This window comes from Schizophyllum commune, assembly GCF_000143185.2.
Source record: "Schizophyllum commune H4-8 unplaced genomic scaffold SCHCOscaffold_8, whole genome shotgun sequence".
NCBI classification, from domain to species: domain Eukaryota; kingdom Fungi; phylum Basidiomycota; class Agaricomycetes; order Agaricales; family Schizophyllaceae; genus Schizophyllum; species Schizophyllum commune.
In genome coordinates this window covers 271,431-293,105 of record NW_026089545.1, presented here as the reverse complement: position 1 = coordinate 293,105, position 21,675 = coordinate 271,431, and the positions used below count along the sequence as shown (strand labels likewise).

The following is a 21,675-nucleotide window of genomic DNA, read 5'->3' as shown; positions in this document are numbered from 1 at the left end:
CTGTAAGGCCTTCATGACGCCGAACAGTTCACGCTTAGGTTGAGAGAACCTAGCCTCTCGCTCTGTCAAGAGCATTGATCCGAAGCGACAGTAGTAGAACTCCTTTACATCACTCGGATTTATTTGTAGGATGAACCACCCAACCGCTATATAAGATGTGTCGACGCCGAGGACAGTGTCCCAGTCGGTCTTATAACTGACGGGTTTCAGCGGCGGACTCTTTAATAGAGCGGTTTTTAGTTCGTTTTGCGCGTAGCTCTGAGGTAGCTCCCACGCAAAGGGTACGCCATTACGCGTGAGCATCACTAAGGGATCTGCCTTGACGGCGTAGTCCTTTATGAACATTCGGAAAACGCCGGTGAGGCCGAGGAACTGCCGGACTTCAGAGACGTCGTGACAAGGGCCCCAGCGCTCAATGACGCCTACGCGGTCTTCTTCCGGTCGTCGGCCCTCGTATGTACACAGGTGTCCGACGACTAGTATTTGAAGGGCTATCAAGAGCGACTTAAGACCCGAAAAGGTGCCGCCTGAATATCCCATATGTTGTAACACTCTGTTGACGTTGAGCAAGTGCTCCCAAACAAAGCGTCGGATGCCTGGATTTTCCGGGATAGTCTCAAAGGACCCGTCCGGAAGCTCATAGCGGGTTTCCGGTCCTCGTATCGGTACATCATCAATATAAGGAATCGTTATGTCCGGTATAAGAGGCCGTAGGATAGTTGTGACATCGTCGTGGAATATAGGGACCGCATTAGTCCATCCCATTGGCAATGTACGAAGTCTAAACGCTCCGAAGGGCGTCTGAAAGGTAGTCAAGTCGCGAGAGGACTCGGCAAGTAGCCGCTCGTCGTAACCGACATATAAATCGAGTATACCGCCACAGGCGCGACCAGCGAACCAATTGGCTAAGTCATCGGTCGCCGGAGGTACACCAGAGTGCGCGATAGTAACCGCATTTAAGGGCTCGAGGCTATGAACAAGTCGGAGGCTCTTGCCATCCTTCTTAACCACGCAGAACCACTTCGAGCGGTAGGAAGAATTAGACGGCTCGTACACGCCAGCCTTAATCTTCTTGAGAATAATCGCACAGATTTCCTCGTACAATCCAGGCGGAATGGGGATATTGCGCTCTACCCAAGGCTTATGCGGTACGACCGGTATTGAGACAGGAGGGAAGAAGTCCTCACGGAAGCTTCCTCGCTGCTCATCGTTCCAAGCAAAGGTCTTGTTGTGGGCGCAATACATCCAATCCCTTAGTTTACATTCTTCTGGCGAAAGCAGGTTGCCGTGAAGTTTATGTACCTGTTCCCGACGCTCAGCGGTATATCTTCCGGTGGGCGTGAACTCGGGTGGATTGGTAGGCAGTTGTGGCATATCCTTCTCAGGATCGCCGAGGATGTGGCGCTCGATGCGGAATTCCTCCGGTACAGTGCCGTATACAGGCCGCACCTTGAGAGCCACTGGTTTGTATTTCCTTCCAGCGAGGACGGCTGCGTCTACGTCCGGTCGCTGGGGAAGTGCATCCACTGCTCGCTGAATCACCGTATCTACAGTGCAGGGCACGCTGGACGATTGGTTCGGACATCCCTCTCGGCCATCGACAGTCCGCGAAGTAAAGGTACTTGCTGATTCCGCCTCCGGTCCGTGAAAGAAGTTATATAAAACAGTCTTGTCCTTCTCGTCCTTGATTTGGTTCGCGTTCAGAGACGCTTGCAAAAAGGCAGATTGAAGGTTGACTTGTGTGAAGGTCGTCGACGCTTGCGGTCGCATGACGCTGCGGATTATGATTTCTTGATTTTCATCCATCTCGATTTGTAGAGCCGCTTCTCCCTGATCCTCGAGAGAAGAGATCAGTTCGCAGAAGCGTCCGGAAAACCCGGATGAGCGCGGACGTGCTCAGGAATTACGCCTCGGGCGTATGTGTGCATAGTAACCTTATTGCCCGTGTTAGGGCAAGTAATGGTCACCTCCTGGTTGCCGTCGCGGTCATTGGTATATACGGACTCGCACAGAGTATCAAAAGGTCTCCCTAATAACACTCGGAAGGCGCCGGTGTCCGATATGTGGCACTGCAAGTACACCGTGATCCCAGCGAAGTCAAAGGGAATATTCCTCGCTAGGCCCAAGGTCGAGTTGACCTGGTTATTGGCACTTTGCATGCGTATGGTAACCGTCGGGTCGTAGGAAGCGCCGCGGTCTCGCGCGCAATCCTTAGACATGGATACGATTTGTGAACCACTATCCAAGATACTTTCGTCCGGACCATTGTTGTTGATATTCGGCCAGACGGTACGCAGTGTCGCCGAAGGTTCGCCCGCGAAGATAACATCGGAGCGACCGCGTTCAGGCAGACTCTGGTAGACCTCAAGTCGGGCGTCGATCTGCACATAGGACCCGATGGGTACCTTAGTGTGGGCGCACGACGGTAGCTCGACCGTCGTGGTAATGACCTCGTTCTCGAGTGCGGCCCAATTCACCTGAACTGGATCGTCGGACTCGCTACCTCGGCCGAGATTGGGGCGCTGTCCTTGAGCGTAGCCCAATTCTTTGCGTTGGTAAGCTTCAGTGAGCAAAGCCACACGCAGGACTTTGCCAAAGTTGTCGTCGATCTCGCGCTTCCTAGTCAACAATTTCCTTAGAAGGTCTTGTAGAGTAGGACTGACTCCCAGGAATTCGCGCAGCGTAATTCCGGTCATCGGGCACTTGGTCGACAGTAGTTTCTCTAAGACATCTTCCGAGTCTACAGAGGTTTGTATAGGAGCCTGGACCTTCGCCGCGGGCTTCGCGCGACTTGCTTCACCTGGCGCTGCGCCGGGCTTAACAGGTAGCGCCGAAGGGCGTTGGTCGATGGGTATAAATCGCGTCTCGGGCACGGAGCGATATGGATGAGCAGGACCGGCCTGCGGTACAGGGCCGGGCTGCGAATTCGTAGTCTTAGCGTTGGGCGCCTTCGCAGGCGTCGCGTACACGGACTTGTTTGGATTTTGTGGCAACGAACTAGCTGCTGGTTTTAACTGGCTCTCATCACGCCCCCAGCGTTTATCAAGGTATTGGGCGTGAATCCCTGAACCCATCAAAAACCCTGAGACGACCCCTCCTGGACCGACGGTGGCTGAGCCATCTCGCCGACAGGCGGGTTGTTGTAATGAGCGATCTGCTCCGGGGAGAGCTGCTCGGTGAACTCATCCCAGCCGGGAGGAACGTCCAAGCCTGAGTCCAGTATGACACTCGGCGGTTGTTGCGGGATGCCCCACATGCCTGAGTTGGTATATTGACCAATGTAGTTCATGAAAGGAGCGACCACATATTGGTTAACAGCCGCCTTCATTTGCTGCCACTTAGTGCGCATCGGCAGGTCAAGCGGACCATTGCGACGCGGTATAATTTCGCCTGTCTTAGTGCGGAAACCTCCAGCGTTATCGGGTACGATCTCACCGGACTTAATCGCATTCTGACAATCAGGGCAATTGTTCATGAAGTGTCCGACCTCGCCACACCAGTTGCAAGTATATTGAGGTCGAGGGGGACCGCGCTGTCCGCCACCATAATTATTTTGGGGTCGGTTGAACGATCCAGGGTAGTTGGGTCGGAACCCACCGCCTTGCGGGGCGGCGCTGTTTGTGTTGAGCGACAGCTGGTTGGTGAGGCGCTGAATCGTCTCTTGGATCATCGCGAAGTTCTGATCGGACTTGGTACGTCCTTGAGCGAGCTCGGTATGAACTTCGGACTGTAGACTACGTATAGCGGTCTTAGTTTCCTTTTCGCCTTGGCTAGCGCGCTCAGCAAATTCGTGGAAATCCTGCTCGAGTTTAACTAAGCGAGATTCACTGTCGCCCGAGTAGGATACAGCGCGCGAGGCGGAGGCCGCGGAGGTCTGGATAGACGCGACGGGATAAGCGTCGCCAATGGCGTTCTGAGCTGCAGTGAAACCGCGGCGCCAGACTTCGCGCATAGTGGCAACAATATCTTCCCACCGGTAACCTCCTTCGACGATGGATGTGTTGGTCGGCCGTTCCGGAGGATTTGCGTTTTCCTTGCCGGGTACCTCAAGACTGCTCGACTTGCCGACCAACATCATGTCGAGGGTCGCAAGGAACTGAGGCGTGCAGACAGCGGCGAGGCGCGAGCAGACTTCAAAATTCGAAATCTTGTAGTTGCTACGGCCGAGTTTGAGAATACACGGAGCGAAGCGGCGAAGGAACACGTTTCCGCGAGTCCCATCCTGCTCGCCAAGTCCGCGGAACTCGCTACAGATTTGGCTGAGCTCTGCAAGCGTTCCGGACTGCTGACCCGATATTTCAGGGTACTGTTCCAGGATCGCTTTAACAAAGTCCTCCCATGGTTTGTTTTTGAATGCGAGCGCCAGCTCCTCCCACAAGATGCGCGTAGCAGTCTTTTTAGCGTGGAGAGGCGCCTTAGCGATTTTGTCCGCGTCGGACGTGATCCCGTGATCTTTGAGGTATGTATCAAGATCTCGTAGGAACAAAGGCAAGCCACTCATATCATCCTCGTCGAAGCGAGGGGCGTCAGACGCCGTATGAGAGTAGCGAGCGGTAGACATTGGTTTGGGAATAGAAGTAGAAGTCGAAGTCGGAATAGAAGGAACGGGACGGGATATACGAGTCGGATTCTGAGTCGGAATGATTCTGGAAGCTGGAGTCGGAGTCGGTTCTTCGGTCGAGGCTGGTTCGGTACGGTCGCGAGTCGGAAATAATTCAGAGAGAGACGGAGTCGAATCGTCGGACAGAGAGCTCAAGGGGGATGAAGCGCGTGGACCCTGTGTCGCGGCCGGTTCGGGCTCGATGGAAAGACGAGAGAATGAAGCAGAGAGGTCGTTGGCGACCGAGAGAGAAGTAGGAGAAGGAGGGTTCGGTTCTGTGTCCTCAGGGAAAGCACCTGGTAAGGTGTCGTCCGCTTTGGATGTTTCTACCGGACGTTGGGTAACGGATTTCCGGGGTGATGCTGATCGCGATGTGCGACTGGCTTGTTCCGCTAGACGCGCCCGCTCTTTGGCCTTTCTCTTGGATCGCTCGGATGTAGAGCTATCCCAGTCCGGTCTTAGAGCCGAGAGGCTGGATTTTTGTCCAGGAGCCGTCGTGACGGTACCCGAAAACACAAGTAGAATTGGAGAGGGCCTTAATATGACTCTCGAAGTTCGCTCAGCAGCTAGTAATTTGCTGGCTAACACAGAAATATCCCCTCGCGGTGGGCTCCAGATGATGGGATCGTACGCTCACGAAAGACGCGAAGTACAGTCTAGCTAGACGATCCACACAACCAAACACCAACAACCACGATAGCAATGAACACGCTAGACTGGAGGCGCTACGAGAGCGGGCGAGTCCGAGTATTTATATTACTAGGGGATAGATTGCGTTGTTTATGCCAGTTCCAGACGAGCTGGACTGAAGCGAGGAGTCGAGTGGGGCAATCGGACGTCTCGGCGTTCTTACGAGCGCTTTCGGGTTTGATTGAAGTTCACAAGGCGGTTTAATGCGCTCGGAAGTTCAGGCTTTTATGATGTGTAAAGTGCGGGTTAACGCGGTTGTGTTTATTTGGTGTGGTGTGTCGGTACTAGGGCTTCTCTGCGCGGGGCGGGAAAAGTCCCCGAATCGTATGTAGGTCTCGGTATATAACTTGAACGCGTCGTCTCGGCCGTCCAGACCGCGCGGTAACACACAATGCCTATCTCTGAGTCAAAATCCAACTATAACGCCTATCCGCGCGTTCTCCTGTCCGAATAATCGCGCAATGACTGCGGTTCCTGGCGGTAGAGCGGTTGACTGGTCGGGTATCCTCCTGCGCCGCGATGCCGGGCGCGATTCCACACTTGTTGATGTTTACCAAGGCAAGGCCGGCCTGGTTTCCACCCGTTCCCTTGTGCGCGACGCGGCTCAGAGGCCTGCGCGGCGGGGAGCGTACAGCCTAGACTGTCGATACGCGGGGAGTGAAGCCCTTGCCGGGGCGGACAGCGCTTGGCGGCGCCGACGCTCGGTTCGGAGTTCAACTCGGCGATGTCCGAGATCACGAGCTCGGACCCGAAGTTCCGGTCTCGGACCCGAAGTCACGTGTAGTCACGTTGATGGTTCGAGTTCCGCTTGCGCGGTGCTCTGCGTGTCTCCGCATGACGGCGAGCAGCAGGAAGGCTTGTCCGAGCCCCAACAATAATCTAGATTCTCTTGACACAGCGGGGCAAGAGGACTGAAGGCTTGAAGCGCGTATAGCGCGGCTACTTGATTAAGTAGGGCCCGCCAAAGGACTCGCAGGATGTCATCGACGACGCGCAGACTCGTGATCAGGCGCCGAAGAGCTCGCTGCTATCCTTGGTCAGTCATTGCAGACGGATAATGCTGCGGACTAGTTGTATTGAAGGTTAGGAAGCGTGGCGCTCCTGGTTTTCTATGTCATAAAATACCCCCGACGCGCCCGTTGTACAGTCGCGACGTCGGTGCAGTATATACGGATCCGCCCATACAATCTAGACCAAGTCGACTATATATCGCTTGTTTATGTATGTTTTTCCGCGTTTTTCAGCCGCAGGGCGTATCACGCCCTTAACACTCGCACCTTCTGCGCATCTCGCGCTTATCACGTCTCTCATTTCTCTCGTCCCATCTGTGCAATGTCTATGTTCCCTGTAAGTTTGTACGACGGGGAGGCGAAGATGAAGGTCGCTAGACGAAACAAAGGGCCCGGATACCTCAAGCAGGCGGGAAGGACACGGGATAACGGAGACATTCCTGGCAGGTATGGCGCGACACCTTGAGCGAGGGGCGGTCACCCGTCGTGCTGCGAGTTGGCACTGCAGGCCCGGGTAAAGCCGAGACGGCAGACCCAGAAATTCGGATAATACAGAGAAAACCTAGGGCTTTTTTGAGTGGTCTGGGCCGCGGTCTTGTCACGCAAAAACGATGCGATCAGAATCTCGTTGTGAGATCTCACTCCCGTGGTAAATCAAATGCATCAATCCCATACTGTCAGATTTCTGTATCCACCACTACTAGTTCCAGACTAGTGTTGCCGGCGGGCTGGGCTGCCCCACCGGGTGGGGTGGGGCGGGCTCGAGCCCACCTTCCCGAAAAAGCAGGCGGGTTGCAGCCCACCCCCGAGCCCGTTGCCACGCGAGGCGCCGGCCAGCACGTGCGGCGGACCATGCATCCACGACCACCCACAGGTCGCATATCGCGTATAAGCTCTCTGCTCACTTCCCCATGAGAGCCAAATTGTGCTGCTGATATCCAAGAGCAGCGAGAAGCCCATCCCTCATACTCTCCCTGGCTTCCTTCGCGTTTCTCGTTGAGCAAGCCAAGGTACGGCAAACGCCGATGTGTGTGGGCGCAGCCCGTAATTTCAAATATAGGTGGGTTAGGCCGGGTCTGAACCCAACCCAACCCCCTTGCGCATTTTTGATCGTATTGACCCCACCCCACCCCCAACCTCGACCGTCGGCAACACTAATTCCAGACGCTTCATAAGAGTGAGTCTGCCCAGGATTTTACAGCGCTTTTTCAAATTCAAAAGCCATTATATTTTGGTGGAAGTTCTTTGGGATCGCCCGAAATCTTTGACCATGTTGGTAGAAATTACTCTGGACGCGCGAATCGCCCGTGACGTCACAGCCTCGCTCGCTCTCCGGCGGGACGACTGACACGCTTCTGCTCTTCCAAACCTCACCACGGGATGCGATACGGTCGTCTCCAGCCCACCTGCCAAATCGATGAGGTCTGACGCTGCCAGCAGCGGGTGTAGAGCATGGGCAGCGTGGAGACCCGTGCCAGAACTTGCCGCAAAGATTGTAAACTCGTCGTAGAAATCATTGCTCTTGTTACAAGAAGTTCGTGAAAAAACATTGCTTTCCGGTTTGTTTTTCGTGTAAATTCCTAGGCAGACTCACTCTATAAAGCTGAATGGAATCCGCTCCGTGGACGTCGGGTCGGCCGAGGCTAAGCAATGTCGTAGAGCCACACTTTTTTCCAACCATGCTACTAAAATGTTGATATCGCACAAGTCATTTTTCAGTCCAGAGCTTTTACAAAAGGCATCAAGACGGGCGACACCTTCGCTACTGTCCTTCCACCACTCGAGTGTCTCCCATTTGGTTCAATTGCTTCCGCCGCCTCTGCCGTGGCTCCGGACCTTATCTAATCTCTCGATCAGCGACATGACTCTAGCCCCTCCTCACGGATGCTAAATTCGCTACTCATCCCTTACCCTCTCCCGTCACCACCCCCTTCCCCCTCCATCATGAAGGTTATCGTCATCGGCGCAGGTATCGGGGGACTTGCGGCTTCCATCGCACTTCAGCAAGACGGCCACGAGACCGTGGTGTACGAGCGCGTTACCGAGCTGCGGCCAGTAGGCGCTGCAATCTCGGTTTGGTCGAACGGTGTGAAGGTGCTGGCAAAGTATGGCCTGCTCGACCGCGTCAAGCGGGTCTCGGGGCTGATGGAGCGCATGGCCTATCGGCAATGGGACAATGGGGACGTCTACTGCGACTTTGATCTCAATCCCCTCTACGAGGAGGTGCGTGATCGGTTGACTGCATGCGAGCTTCCGCTCACATAGCCCTCAGGCGAAGATGCGCGCCTACCCCATCGCGCGATCCGAGCTGCAGGCGATGCTATTGGACGCCAACAAGCCCGCGCCGGTGCACCTCGCGAAGGCCGCCGTTTCGTACGAAACGACCCCGGACGGCGTGAGGGTCCACTTCCACGACGGGACGTCTGACACGGGCGACTTTCTCGTCATCTCGGACGGCACGCACTCGAAGCTGCGCAACCAGATTGCAGGTACCAGCATCGTGCGCGACTACGTCGGATACGTCAACTTCAACGGGGCGATTGAGAAGGCGAAGCTCGGTGTACGTCTTAGGACCCTGTTCTACACTCAGGTCCCTTCATCTAATCGAACAACCTGGTCCCACAGCACCTCCTACCCGCTGATACCTGGACCCAATTTGTCGGCGAAGGCAAGCGCGTGTCCTTCATGCCCATGTCCGACACCCATTTCTACTTCTTCCTCGATGTAACTACACCCCCTGGCACCACCCCCACGGACCCCGCGCAATTCAAGCCCTACCTCGCCGAGTACTTCAATGGCTGGGCACAGGCCGTACAGACGCTCATCACCGAGATGGACGTGAGCCGCGTGGCGCGCGTGGAGATCCACGACACGCAGAGGCTGCCGACGCTAGTGGATCGGGAGGGCGGGAGGGCGTTGCTCATCGGTGATGCGGCACACGCGACGTGCCCGGATATTGGGCAGGGAGGGTGTCAGGCATTGGAGGACACCTTTGTTGTGCAGCGATTGCTAAGGAAGCATGGTATCACTGGGACCGCGCCGCCTCCGACGACGGAGCAGCTCCGCAAGGTGCTTGACGACTACGACGCAGCGCGTGGGGATAGGACAGCTATCCTGGTTCAGCGCGCGCGCCAGCGATCGAATATCACGCACCGCCTCGGGGATCCGAAAGAAACGGATGAGTGGTATGAGGAGTTGAAGCGGGAAGATGGGAAGGGGATTATTAATGGGATTCTGAAGACAGTCTTTAGCGCGCCGAAGGAGTTGGATGAGTAAATTAGTAGCTAACACGCGGCTTACTACTAACACGCACCCTACGCCACGTCTACAAGTAGACAGAGCCAGATACGATCTGATTTCGGTCTTATGGGGAGGCTGACTTGTTTAACTGTTTGCATGCAAGCAGGCATGTAAGAGAGAGGCTCCTTTGCTGCGACAGTCCTCTGATGAACGTGGAAAGTGAACATGCAGCGACCAAAGTTCCGCTTGCTGAGTTGGCGCGACATGTGACTGCCATGTGGTGGTCACCTGATGTCGTTGACGCCTTGTGTCGGCATCTTCCGCGCCGCCACTCGATTTCCCTTCAGTTCACTCCGTTCACCATCGAGCCTCGTCTTTACCACTCCAGCAAAGATCCTTCGTCTTCCTCGCGTCGCAGCTTACTCGTGGCAAAGCCCGTACTCCTCCTCGATAGCCGCCGCCACCGCCCTTCAAGCCAACTCGCCACTCACCGCGATGTCTGCGTATTCGGACTTCATCATCCCCTGCTCGACAAAGGAGTTCTACGGGTTGTACTTGCGAGGATGGGTACGTGTGCCCGACGATGTCATTGACCGCGTCCTCGACTGGATGGTCAGCGACGCGACGTGGTCGCTCGGGGGCAACGTCTTCGCCGCCTTTCCCGGCGCGCAGTGCTTTGGCAAGGACACGTCACTCGACGAGATCTGGAACGGAATGAAGCAGTTGTTCACCGATATTGTCGACGCTGCGGAGACTGTGTTGCCGGAGAACTTCAAGTCGAGCGAGAGGACTGCGGTGTTCGAGTGCAACCGGGAGAGCCAGACGTTCGCGCACAATGATAGGAACGGGCCAAATCGTCTGGATGGCTATACCGTGTTGAAGGACAAGAGCCCGCACGAGGGGGTTGCGGGCGCGGCGATCGACAGCGAGATCCTCGGCAAAGACAAAAGCGAGTGGGCCTCGGACATAGGGATCTCGGCGTTTTGGAACGATGGCGACGACAAAGCTGAGGTGCGTATGTCCTTCTGTCGGTGGGGAAAATGAGAGCTAACGTGTCATGTAGAATGAGATTCAGAGTATCGGTGTGGCCAGCCATATCTTGAATTATGACCGCCGCCGCGTGTCCCATGTCGCCATAACCATTGAGAACACGAAAGCGCGCCTCTGGTACCACAACCGATCATACTCCGCGGTGACGCCTACGTTCGATATCAACGAGGTGCGCATTAGTTGAGCGACGTTGACGATGATTGCTGACCTGCATCATAGAACCCCGAAGAGCTCATTCAATTCGTCCTCTTCGCCACCTATGCAGACACACACCAACTCGGCCTCGATCCCGGCATCGCGCGCGTCGTCGACGCCAACGAGCAACTCCAATTTCAGTACAGCATCCGCCCGCGTCCCACCAGCGACGAGGTCGTCATCTATCAGACCACTGGCGTCCGCGCCGAATGCCCGGGCGACCTTTACGACAAGAATATCCTCGTCTGCACAGCCAAGCCCGCAGATCGTTTGGGCGACGGCCTCTCCATCCGCTCCGACGAGCCAGAGTACGTCCTCCGCGACACGCACCTAACACCTACGCGGCCGAGCGAGTTGACGGTGCAGCGTGAGTTGATGGAGGCAGTGGACCTGATCGCGGAGAGCGACGAGGAGGTCGAGTCGATGAGGAGGATGCTGGTGAACATTGTGGCGGACGTAGCGGCACCGTTCAACGTGCAACATAGGCTACCGACGGGGACGGTCATGAAGAAGCTGAGGCGGGAGAGGTGGTTGACGGTGTACTCGGAGCGGTGCAAGGATTTGTACGAGGTCGAGGACCCGGTGTTGTACTTTCGGGCGCTGGCGGAGGTCATGCGCTGTGAGTGCTTCCCTATCCCTTGCGCTACGTGTTGCTGACAATCTTCGCAGTCCTGCACCTTTTGTTCCGCACTGGTCGTATCCACCACGACATCAGCCCGGGCAATATCCTGGTGTATCGGGATCCGTTGACTCTGCAATGGGTCGTCAAGGTTATCGACTTTGAATTCATGAAGCGCTACGACGAGCATGGTCCCTGGCATGGGCAGACGGTAAGTGAAGGCGGGTTTGCGTAAGAGTAGCGACTCACATATCATCTGACAGGGCACCGACTTCTACATGGCCATCGAGCTTCAGCGCGGCAAGCACATGTTCCTGCCTACCAATGCGCCCAAGTCCCTCCTCGCAGCCAACCACTTCTGTGCCAACTTCAACCACGACATCGAGTCCGTCCTTTGGATGGCGCTCGAATTCGCCCTTCAGCACGTCGACCAGCGCGTCGTCTCCAACTACGAGCGCGGCCATGGGCCCGCCAACAAGCTGAAGGCGCAGTCTAACCTCAGCGAGAAGGTCTTCGTCGAGGTGGCCACGGGCTCTGACTTGCGCCGGAGGCTGATGCTGGGCGGCAAGTCGGAGTTGTTCACCCTGAGGATGTTCCTTGCCAATGCGTATGGCCTCGACTCGCCCATGGTGAAGCTGGTCGATATGATCAGGGCCATGGGCAATGCGCACCGTCATGCTCAGGCCTGGGATATCGACGAGGAGCTCGAGGCTGGGAAACCGAGGAACGAGGTCCGGCACAAGCGACTGGCGAAGGAGAACTTCGACGAGGACGTCTACCGCACGTTCGAGGAAGTCTTCGCTCGCATAAGCGAGTACTATGCGGAGAAGGAGGACCAGCTTGTGGAGCTTGACCGGGTGGACCTCGACGTGCTGAGAGGGGAGAAGGATGGAGAGGTCATCAAGGGCTCTGGCAAGCAGGGGGAGCCGCAGTCGGCGCCGTCAACGACTGACAGCGAGACGGAGGTCAAGCTCGAGCTCGTGGAAGATACACCGCCGCAGGAAATGGAGATGAAAGCCGAGCCAGTGGAGACCGCCTTAACGGAGGAACCGGAGGTGAAGGTCGAACTCGGAACGGACATCATGTTGGAGGGGCCGGATGTCAAGGTCGAGCTTGAGGAAGACACGTTGCCCGGGGAGATAGAGGTCAAGGCAGAGCCTGAAGAGGAGCCCCTACCAAAGGCGAGGATGGCCCCAACAGCGCTGAAGCGCCGAGCGACGGATGAGCTGGACGAGTCGATCGACACGAAGAGGCCGCGAGTGTCCTTGCCCAGGATTGAGGCGCTGGACATTCCGCTAGAAGCCTTCAGGGCTTACACGGAGGGACGAGCGAGGGAAACGCAAGTATTCGAAGGCGGGATGTTGCAAGGTATCGACGGACCGGAGGCGAATATGTTGCTGCCGATCGTCCGGCCTGCGATGGGAAAGCCGCGAGTCGTAGGGTGTGCATAGTTGCGGAAGGACATTCCATGAAGCTGTGGATTTTGAGTCAATGTACTTGTAGAGCTCTGATGACACTGTCACGTACAGCGAACGTGTAGCAGCCCGAGATCCCAAACTTTGTCCCCTTCGCGTCCGTGGCGCATGAAAAGAGTAGACATATCGCTGCTCCAGTGTTTGTGAGGCCTGCGGTTTCAACCTCATTTGCAATCCTGCAGCCAGCCGGGAAGTCCCGTTGAGGTCGAGGACGACGGATGCAAAGAGTCAATATATTCCTTTTTGGGTATCTCGTACGTCTTGTCTTGTTTTTGACCAGTGAACACCGTCCACGCGGCTTCCTCCACTTCACTTCACACAACAGCAGATACCCTTCACCTCCTACATTGTAAGACCCGGCCCTTACATGGTGAGGTGTACCATACACCGGCCATCAAGCTATCCAGAGGCATGCTGTAGATTTCGTGCAATAGCGACGAGCATGCAGATCTCGATGGCACTTGCGCTTCATTCTCGTCTTCGCACATCACACCTCACGCAACAAGTATGGGAGTCGTGCAGCGTTCCATTGACCTGACGCTACACTAGGGATGGCCTGGGGTAATTGATTTAACCCTGCACTGCGAGGTCTCGCATCGCGCTAGGGGGGTGAGGGCGAGCCCTCGGCTTGGGATTGCATAGGTAAGAGAAAAAGAGAAAAGGAAACTAGAGGAGACGGAGACGGAAACAAGACATAAGGGAGAAGAGACGAGACGGGAGGAAACAGAGACGAGATGCGAGTGCTTGAGCCAAGAGAAACAGGCCGCGCTCGGAAGGAAACCCGAGGCGCCTCAAGAAGGGAAAATGTAAAGCATAAGTGACCAGAGGGTCGAAGGTATGACAACGTCTTGAGGGGTTGGCTCAGCGAGGGCGAGAGCGGCGAATGTGAGCCACGCACCGATGGTTGTGGAGAGAAGTTGCTATCTACCAAAAGACTATCTACTGAAAGGGGTCGATCGTCCTTGAGCGCTGCACCAATGTCAGAGAGTGAAGGTACAGGGGAAAGGGTACTCACTTAGACCACGAGACTATAGGATATGATATAGACAGAAACTTGAAGAGAAGAGGAGGGGGCATATGGGAGGACTCCATTTTGAGTCTCGATCGGTATGGTTCGCGGCTGGCCGGATGGGGCACCGATAGCCTTGATTTGGTCAGCATCGGCGTCGAAGGTGACTACGACGATGCGACTCACTCTGCGAGTAGATAGCGCCAGAATTCCCGTGACCGCGGTTCGGGTGGTATCTGGTAGGTGGGTCGTGAAGGTATAACGCATGAATGCGGCGTCGTTCGACACCGCATATGCCGGGAAAACGGCGCGTGGGAGAGGAACAACGTGCTCGCGCGCTTATTGTCCTCCTGCAGTGCCACCGTCAGGATCGCGGCCACCCACATCACGCAGGACAATAAGACCTACCTTCTTGTCGTCAGGGTCGACGCTGCGATTACGCTGCGTCCGTTGCGAGCGCGGAAGCCCGGTCTTCCGCGATCGGCGCTAGATATCGTGCATCAGCGCCCGTATGGGGAACAAAGGAAGACAGCCACTCACCAGGTTCACTGCCGCGGCTTTGGTCTGGGTACTCGTTTTGTGGGTGCCGCGGGCGGTACGTAGGGTGGCAATTACGTATGGCGCCGGCGAGCGGATTCAGATACATGGCTTGGTGGGGATGGGGGGAAAGGCGGATACTGCGGGTCCGGGCGCTGTCGAAATGACTGGAGGTGGCACCGCGCCGGGACTGGAGGCCAGTGAGGACTGGCCCTCGCTAAAGAAAGCGGCTGTCGGGGGGAAGAGATGCGTCAGCGCTTAAGATTAGTGGCGACAATGGAGAAGGACGTACAACGCAGGGGGAACTTGAGGCAGGGGGCCCATGGTGCCTGAGTGCAGCGAAAGATCGCGCAGCTACAGGTGCATCGACCGGCCCTTGGAGTCGACGGGACGCCACCAGGTGAACTACTGGTGTCGGTCGAGGAAAGGGGAGTCGCATGCGGCGCCCAACTTATAGTGCAGAAGCACGTGAGCACTTGAGGGGCGGTCAGCCAGAGCGTTTCTCCCACCATCAACCTTGCCATCCCACGCAGTCCGGGAAGATCAGGCCTGGATAATGCCGTAAGAGTGATAGATCGATAGAGATACATACTGAGGGGATACAACACGGGCTACATTCGTCGTCGCCGGAGTCGAGCAAATCATTCATGACCCCAAATCATCTCTCCGCCAGGCGTCCTTCGTCGTCCAGATAAACAGGATCACCTGTCCGGGCAGCCTTCTTGTACGCCGCCATCACCGACCTGGTCTGCATGGCCTTCGCTTTCCTTCGGAGATGATCTTCCATAAAAGCCGCACGACGCTCCAGCTCGACCTCGCGGGCGGCGGCGGCCTCTTCTTGGCTGGCGCGTAGTACTTCCCGAAAGTGGTGATACATGAGCTTTCGATACGAGCGCTTTTATTGGAAGAAGGTTGAACAACGCCAGAAGTGCACCTTCGCGGGAAGTACTGACCGTTACGCTGTTCACCAGCTCGCGTAACTCTTCGGCGGTCTTTCGTAGCCATGTGAGGGAGACGTCAAAGTCCTCGTGAAAGGAGAATGGCTCTAAGGCGCTGTATGATGGGCGTGAGCAGGCGGATGTAGGGTGGATGAGTCTCGCACGTACAAGAGGATCGCCTCGACATACGGCAAATGGTGATCGCACCACTGGTCCGTCGCCTCCGGAAGAACATCACGATGTTCGGCTATAGCTTGCTTGAGGCGGGCCAAGGAGAGTAGGAGTGAGGTCAGGGTGATGCGCAGGGAATAACATGTGGAGCCAGCGTCGCGCGGTGCGTCCTGTGCGGAAGGGACGGTCAGCCATCTGCTCCGACAACGGTATAGGTCACGTACCAATAGGGCATCCTGTACAGTGGCCTCCGTTCGGTGCGCGAGCTGATACAAGCGCTTCGTCCGCCTGCATACTGTGGTATACACGCCTTCATACGGAGGAGGCGAAGTTCGATCGACGTCCGTCGTCTGGGGTGAAAGGGCAGATTTCTGGCGCGTAAATCTTGGCCTGTCATTCACAGTGACATAGGAGATGCTGTTCATAGTGGAGGGGAGGCGTGAGCTCGACGACGTGCTCGCCATGATGTCCAGGCGACTGGGAAGTATCGGTGAGCGCGGATTGCAGACTGTCGCCTTTTATCGCCATCCGTGTCGCAGCATGGTGGTCATCTTTGTTCGCATATCGCAAAGAGATGTTGTACACGCGCATCAACTCAAAGAACTCGAAGTGACCGGTAATACCAAGGTGATACGGTGACGAGGAGAGGAAGAAAGGCTCTTTCGGCAAGTCCCGATAAATATCCCCGAAGTCGAACCGTCACACCGTGACGCGACCATCCTTACTCACTGCCTACCATTACTCTCTCGAGAGCGCGACTGCTTCCAAGACATATAGCGTGTGCATCGCCTCACATCCTGATCAATATTCTTTATTCGACTCAAGGTATCCCATGCCTAATTCCGTTTGATCCCGATAGGGCAGGATAATCGTACCTCAGAGTCTTTTAATCTGAACTGCGAACTGCAGCTTCTTCTGAAGCCCATGGGCACTCAGCATCGTCAGAATACTCATGCTCGGAGGATGAAAAATTATTGAGAGACCCTAGCAGCAGGGATAACGCCCGTTCCCTGCGACGCTACTTTCCGAGACTGGCGACAGCATCCATGCAACCGCCCAAGTAAAGTTGCACATCCCGCGGGGTCACGTCGTACTCGGCGTCAAGAGCTCTCCCCTGCATTAGATCGCTGGCTTGCTCACAGAAGTTCACCATCGACGCGTATGGTCAGAACTTGGAAACACTGGTTCAAAACGAGAAGTGAACGCGGCTCATGCTGGACGGTCGAGGATGTAGCACACAAGCCCCTCTTCGACACGAGCTACCGTCATACCTAGCATTCCATGATTTGCTGGCCCAAAGCATGCGCGCAAATAACGAACAACAACTCAGTTATTGTTCGTATATCCCAAAGAAGTGATAATTACACCTTGTCCTACTCCCTCACATGGAATTCTTGTCGCAGACGTATGTGGCGCTGCGGGGGCCCACGGGGGCGCCCCAGACGGCCAAGGATACCATCGCGCGGCTGAGCGACAGGCTGTCGCCCGCGACGTTGCTCGGAGATCGACGCGCAGCAGTCCAAGCCCTCAAGGGTCTCGCGCGCGACCATCCAGACGATGTGGCCGCCCGCGCGCTCCCTGGACTGATCAACGTGCTCGCGGACGATGCAGAGATCGACCCTGACATTGCAAAGGCGGTCCTGGAGGCGCTGGCCTCACTGAGCGCGCACGACACGCGCATCGCGGACGCGGTGTTGGCGGACGAGCGGACGGTGCCTGCGCTCTTCGCGCTCCTGGGGGGCGCGGATGGAGGCGCGAGGCTGCCCTCGATGCATCTGCTGTCGGTCCTGCTCGACGCGAGGCGAGGGAACGTGCAGACGCGCTTCCTGTCCACGCCCAACGCGGCGGCGAGCGTGATGGCTGCGCTGGACGATCGCAGGGAGGTTGTCCGGACAGGTGCGTGCTGAAGTACCCGATGAGGCGTACTCGCTGACAGTATCGCAGAAGCGATCACCCTCGTGCGTGCGCTGAGCGGGGGAAGTGCAGACATACAGAAGGTGCTCGCGTTCGAGGGCGCGTTCGAGAAGCTATTCGCGGTGGTGGCGCGTGAGGGGGGAGTGGACGGCGGTCCAGTTGCTGAGGAGGCTCTTGTCTGCCTGGACGGCCTCCTGCGCTTCAACTCGTCTAATCAGGTGCGCTTATAACACACTCCACGTCACCAACCTCCTCACAATTCTGCAGGCATTCTTCCGTGAAACGGATCTCCCTCCCCAACTATGCGCTCTGCTGGCGTTCCCCCCTCATCTCGCTCTTCACGAGGCCGCGCCTCAGGAATTTGCCCTCCAGTTCTGGGATCCTCAGAAGGCTGCCAACGCGGACTGCGTCGTCGCCCTCATGGGCATGCTCATCCACAATAATAGCACTAGCCCGCAAGAACTTACCTTCGCGCGGTGTCTCCTCGAACTATCCTTGGCCAGCAACGCGCCCACGACCTTGAAGACGCACGCATTGCGCCTGCTCCCTGCTCGGCTCGCCATACCCTTGCCCCAACTTGCGCTAACTCCATACGTGCCCGTACCCGGTACCAACGGCGAAGAATGGGACAGATTAGAGCCAGCGAGTGCACTTGACGCTCTCGTGGAGATGGTGCTTGCTGGGGAGTATGGTGGTGTTGATGGGGATGCCGGTCCCGGCTCTAGCGCGCGCAGGAAGGACAAGCTTGAGCTGCGCGCCGCGGCTGCGGGGGTCTTCGAGGTGCGCTACTCTAGATGCTTCCCAAGCGTCATCCTGAGCCCGAGGCGGGCAGAACTTTGTCAGTACGGAAGACGTCAAGACCGCTATCGTGCAGGCCATGCTACCTCCAGAGGGTAAGTGTTGTTACAAGTCGAATTTGCCCCAAACAACTGATCCGCTCCTACTGCCTGCTAATCCATCGCGCAGGTGCACCGTCCCCGCCGCCAATCACGCCGCTTCTCCATTCCTTGGTGAACCCTCCGGACGCCAGCGCTCCCGACGCGGGTACCCAGTTTGCCTGCGTGCTGTTCGCGCATCTCGTCCGCAGCGCGCCTGCCGCTAAGGTTTGTTCTCTTTCGCGGGAAGCTAGGGTACCCTTAGTAACGCCCTTCTTGCCTAGGCCGCCGCGCGCAGTATTAAGCCCGTCCTCCCATCCAACGCTGGCAGTGGATCCGGCGCTTTCTTCGTCCCCGCCGACTCGTCTGGTGCCCCGCCGCCGCCACCACCCGAGGCTGACGATGACGACGAGCCGCCGCAGGCGTTGATACCAATGCTGTGTGAGAACCTCAGCCTAGCGTTGCTGGCGAGGAGTCGGCAGGCGGAGCATGGGGATGGGGACGCGGTAAGTTATACTTTGGTGAGCCGTTTGCGTAAGAATCTTGACGGGAAGATCTGTTCAGGGTGATGCGCAGAGCGTGTTGCGCTCGCGCCATGCCCGACGAGACCTAGACGCATTAATCGCTGCATACGTCGCGCTGCTAAGTCAGTGGTTGTGGGATGACCCCTCAGCGGTACGGGAGTTTGCGGATAGTGGTGGTGTGGGCATAGTAAGTCGTCTCGACGCTGTTTGTGCTTTGCATGCGAAACTTCAGGCCTTGCGTGGATCTTTTGCTGATCGGGCCATCAGCTTGTTGAGCCCATAAACCAGGCGATGGATGCGGATGCCATCGTACCCGGATTGTGTGCCATGTTGCTAGGGATTTGTTACGAATTCGACCGCGAGCCAGGAGAGATTACAAGGTGCGGACGGCCTTGGGCTCCATGATGGCCCTCCGCTGATGCGATCTTTCAGAGCGACAATCCGCCCCATCCTTGATCGGCTCGGCGTGGACAATCTAGTCGGTCGGATGGCAAGATTGCGAGAAGATCCGCGTTTGGCTGGTGCTGCACCCGATGCTGTGGTCGTACCGAGGCCACGTTCAGACGGTACAGACAGCTACGGGAGGAAGCCTGAAGAAATCGCCTCTATCGAGGAGGGTGAACTTTGGTTCGATTGGGCGTTCGTGGAATTCTGGAAAACAAACTACTGTGAGCTGGTTTCTATTCTCATACACAGCGCGGCTCCGACAGTTAGACTTCGCCCCTCCCCTTGTCTGCACGACATCGACCTAGCTTGCTGACAAGCATCCAGATACCATCCAACGCAGCTTCTCTGTAGATCCCGACCAAGCTTCGTCTGCATCCGAGGGCGCCGCGCTGATAGCTGGCTTGAGGCGACAGCTCGAAGACCAGGCACGCGAAATTGCACGGCTGCAAGCAGAAGTCGGACAGGCACCAGTAAGCCATGTCCATTCGTTGCTGACCTCATCGTGCGCTAACACGGCGTCAACTGCAGGCGAGAGGCGGCGTCTCGCAACAAGACTCGCGGGAGCTCGAGGCACGGCTCCGCGAAGAGATCAAGGCGGAGACGGAGAACCTCATGCGCGTAGAACTCGCTGCGGAGACTAGGAGCCTTCGCGCAGAACTGGATGCTGCTCGAGATGAGGCGGCGGCCCTTCGCGCGGAGGCCGCGGTTAGCAGTGGTGCTGGGGCTGGCGCTGGCGCTGAGCTGGAGCAGGTCCGCGGCGCGCTTGCGGTGGAGACGCAGAAGCGTCAAGCCGCTGAAGGAGAGCTGTCAGCGGTACGGGAGTCGCTAGCAAACGTGCAGAGCGAGCTTGGGGCGTTGCGAAAGCAGCTAGCGGCGGAGGTTGAGAAGCGGGAGGCGGTAGAGAAGGAACAGGAGGACCTACTCGTGTTGCTCGATGAGGTGTCGAGCAAGCGACGACGCGACAAGGCGCTCATGAAGGAGGCTTTGCTCGAGGTATCGGAGGACGAAGAGGACGAGGACGATGATGAGGAAGACGAGTAGCCGATCGAAGGCGCAGGGAGATGACGCCTGGGACTGTAGATCTTGGAGGTACGGAATTGCGAATGTGTAATCGTCTCCTTCTTTTCTTCATGCCATCGCGACTTGTTTCTTTCTTGCGGTGACATACCAACCGGGTGGCGCACGCCCGACTCTCGATATGTCGCCAGCGTTGCGAACAATGGCACGCGCCCGACCGGATCCGGATACGTTTTCACCTATGTTGCGCTATGTCTCCAGACGTTCAGCATGCACAGGGCCCAGAGGTGGCGAGACCCTTCGGTGGGTCTGCATAATTGCACGGTGTAGGGCGGGCGTTGACATGTTCATAGCGACTACGCTCGCTAGTTAGATTTGCGGTGGTGCTGATGATACCCAATCATACTTGGAGTTCAGCATGCGCTGCTGTCCGCGTTGGCAGATGCGTGTTCAGTAACTTAGTGCGTGATCGTTCTCTTCACTCTTGCACGCTACTCAGCTTCCGTGACGAGTCTATATCGTACCTTAGAACTGCCGTCCTTCAGGCTTTCGATACCAGAAGAATCCCCTTGGCGACAAACATACGGCGGCAATCGTCCACAGTGGAACTCAATGGCGCTCGAGGTAGACAGGCAGTAGAGCTCACGATGCTCTATGCAGCTGTGCTCGACTATACTAGGTCGTTAGGTATCCAATGCCGCTCTTTCACTTCGGGGTTTCAACCATAGCGGGGCGTCTGTAGCCACGTCAACATCTCACCATACCAAAGGCGTCGCGTTCTGCCCGTCAGCTCAGTTCCAAATGTCAGGCTCTACAGAGCGAGTACGTCCCGTCATATGCCCTGTCCCTTTGGTTTGCGCGCGGCTGCGCTTGCTGACGGATCGACAGTCCATCAGCCCCTTGTTCGCCCGTTTGCATCTCCCAGACGGATAGGCCGTTCCTATCGCCCACCTGATCTGATGCATACGGCGCCGAAGTCGACATTGCGCGGCCAACAAGGCGTGTACCGCCTTGGGGGGAGTTCGGATCGAAAGACGTCAGACCAGGCCGTGTCTGCGACCATGATATAAGGAGCCAGCGCACCAGATCGCGTCGTCTCCTTCTTTCTCCCTCGACAGATATTCATCCAAGCCCGCCGCGCCACATACTGGTATGGGCGCTTTTCCATCGTGCACCCGCGATCAGGAATCGCGCTACGATACGCAGTACGGTAGTGCGGAGAGCAAGACATCCTACACGCACCGCTCTATCGCTCGTGCAACCTGCCAGCCATTGCAACGTCCCGCTCTTGCATTTTTACCAAGGTCTTTGCCAATGGGCCGTCAAAGGGATGGATACCGGGACGACGAAAGTGGGACGACTAC

General features: G+C 56.8%; 5 protein-coding genes across 5 annotated transcripts; 3 read left to right on the top strand and 2 right to left on the bottom strand.

Annotated features, from left to right (window-relative positions):
* Window positions 1-8,088: 8,088 nt before the first annotated feature.
* Window positions 8,089-12,855, top strand: SCHCODRAFT_02679176 (uncharacterized protein; the record flags this gene model as incomplete). The annotated part of the gene is made up of 8 exons (XM_003030278.2): window positions 8,089-8,523; window positions 8,573-8,860; window positions 8,926-9,572; window positions 9,888-10,551; window positions 10,604-10,759; window positions 10,810-11,404; window positions 11,455-11,615; window positions 11,668-12,855. The coding sequence occupies exons 1-8, from the start codon at window positions 8,185-8,187 to the stop codon at window positions 12,853-12,855; spliced, it is 4,038 nt and encodes a 1,345-aa protein (XP_003030324.2). The 5' UTR covers window positions 8,089-8,184.
* A 532-nt stretch (window positions 12,856-13,387) lies between these two features.
* Window positions 13,388-14,941, bottom strand: SCHCODRAFT_02630491 (uncharacterized protein). Its single transcript, XM_050345606.1, has 7 exons — window positions 14,718-14,941; window positions 14,429-14,655; window positions 14,297-14,374; window positions 14,075-14,238; window positions 13,895-14,023; window positions 13,778-13,848; window positions 13,388-13,726 (listed from the first exon to the last, which is right to left on the bottom strand). The coding sequence occupies exons 1-2, from the start codon at window positions 14,935-14,937 to the stop codon at window positions 14,525-14,527; spliced, it is 351 nt and encodes a 116-aa protein (XP_050199073.1). The 5' UTR covers window positions 14,938-14,941; the 3' UTR covers window positions 13,388-13,726; window positions 13,778-13,848; window positions 13,895-14,023; window positions 14,075-14,238; window positions 14,297-14,374; window positions 14,429-14,524.
* On the bottom strand, window positions 14,931-16,174 carry SCHCODRAFT_02630488 (uncharacterized protein). Its single transcript, XM_003030701.3, has 4 exons — window positions 15,759-16,174; window positions 15,532-15,704; window positions 15,379-15,478; window positions 14,931-15,320 (listed from the first exon to the last, which is right to left on the bottom strand). Exons 1-4 carry the CDS (start codon window positions 15,996-15,998, stop codon window positions 15,084-15,086), a joined length of 750 nt encoding a protein of 249 aa, XP_003030747.1. The 5' UTR covers window positions 15,999-16,174; the 3' UTR covers window positions 14,931-15,083.
* Window positions 16,175-16,897: 723 nt separating this feature from the next.
* On the top strand, window positions 16,898-20,801 carry SCHCODRAFT_02630483 (uncharacterized protein). Its single transcript, XM_050345605.1, has 12 exons — window positions 16,898-17,430; window positions 17,479-17,666; window positions 17,716-18,228; window positions 18,281-18,341; window positions 18,415-18,551; window positions 18,608-18,829; window positions 18,888-19,034; window positions 19,115-19,227; window positions 19,280-19,515; window positions 19,619-19,764; window positions 19,823-20,614; window positions 20,665-20,801. The coding sequence occupies exons 1-11, from the start codon at window positions 16,920-16,922 to the stop codon at window positions 20,333-20,335; spliced, it is 2,787 nt and encodes a 928-aa protein (XP_050199072.1). The 5' UTR covers window positions 16,898-16,919; the 3' UTR covers window positions 20,336-20,614; window positions 20,665-20,801.
* SCHCODRAFT_02333238 (uncharacterized protein) lies at window positions 20,459-21,284 on the top strand. Its single transcript, XM_050342406.1, has 3 exons — window positions 20,459-20,614; window positions 20,665-21,133; window positions 21,200-21,284. The coding sequence occupies exons 1-2, from the start codon at window positions 20,582-20,584 to the stop codon at window positions 21,037-21,039; spliced, it is 408 nt and encodes a 135-aa protein (XP_050199071.1). The 5' UTR covers window positions 20,459-20,581; the 3' UTR covers window positions 21,040-21,133; window positions 21,200-21,284.
* The last annotated feature ends 391 nt before the right edge of the window (window positions 21,285-21,675 follow it).

Coding starts and splice junctions, on each gene's coding strand:
- SCHCODRAFT_02630491 (XM_050345606.1), bottom strand. CDS start 14,937: ATGGTGGGAGAAACGCTCTGGCTGACCGCCCCTCAAGTGCTCACGTGC. Junction 14,656..14,717: donor CCTCAAGTTCCCCCTGCGTT/GTACGTCCTTCT, acceptor TCCCCCCGACAG/CCGCTTTCTTTAGCGAGGGC.
- SCHCODRAFT_02630488 (XM_003030701.3), bottom strand. CDS start 15,998: ATGGCGAGCACGTCGTCGAGCTCACGCCTCCCCTCCACTATGAACAGC. Junction 15,479..15,531: donor TATGTCGAGGCGATCCTCTT/GTACGTGCGAGA, acceptor CCCATCATACAG/CGCCTTAGAGCCATTCTCCT. Junction 15,321..15,378: donor AGCTGGTGAACAGCGTAACG/GTCAGTACTTCC, acceptor TTCCAATAAAAG/CGCTCGTATCGAAAGCTCAT.
- SCHCODRAFT_02630483 (XM_050345605.1), top strand. CDS start 16,920: ATGGAATTCTTGTCGCAGACGTATGTGGCGCTGCGGGGGCCCACGGGG. Junction 18,229..18,280: donor CGGCTGCGGGGGTCTTCGAG/GTGCGCTACTCT, acceptor CGAGGCGGGCAG/AACTTTGTCAGTACGGAAGA. Junction 19,228..19,279: donor GAGCCAGGAGAGATTACAAG/GTGCGGACGGCC, acceptor GCGATCTTTCAG/AGCGACAATCCGCCCCATCC.
- SCHCODRAFT_02333238 (XM_050342406.1), top strand. CDS start 20,582: ATGCACAGGGCCCAGAGGTGGCGAGACCCTTCG. Junction 20,615..20,664: donor AGAGGTGGCGAGACCCTTCG/GTGGGTCTGCAT, acceptor ACATGTTCATAG/CGACTACGCTCGCTAGTTAG.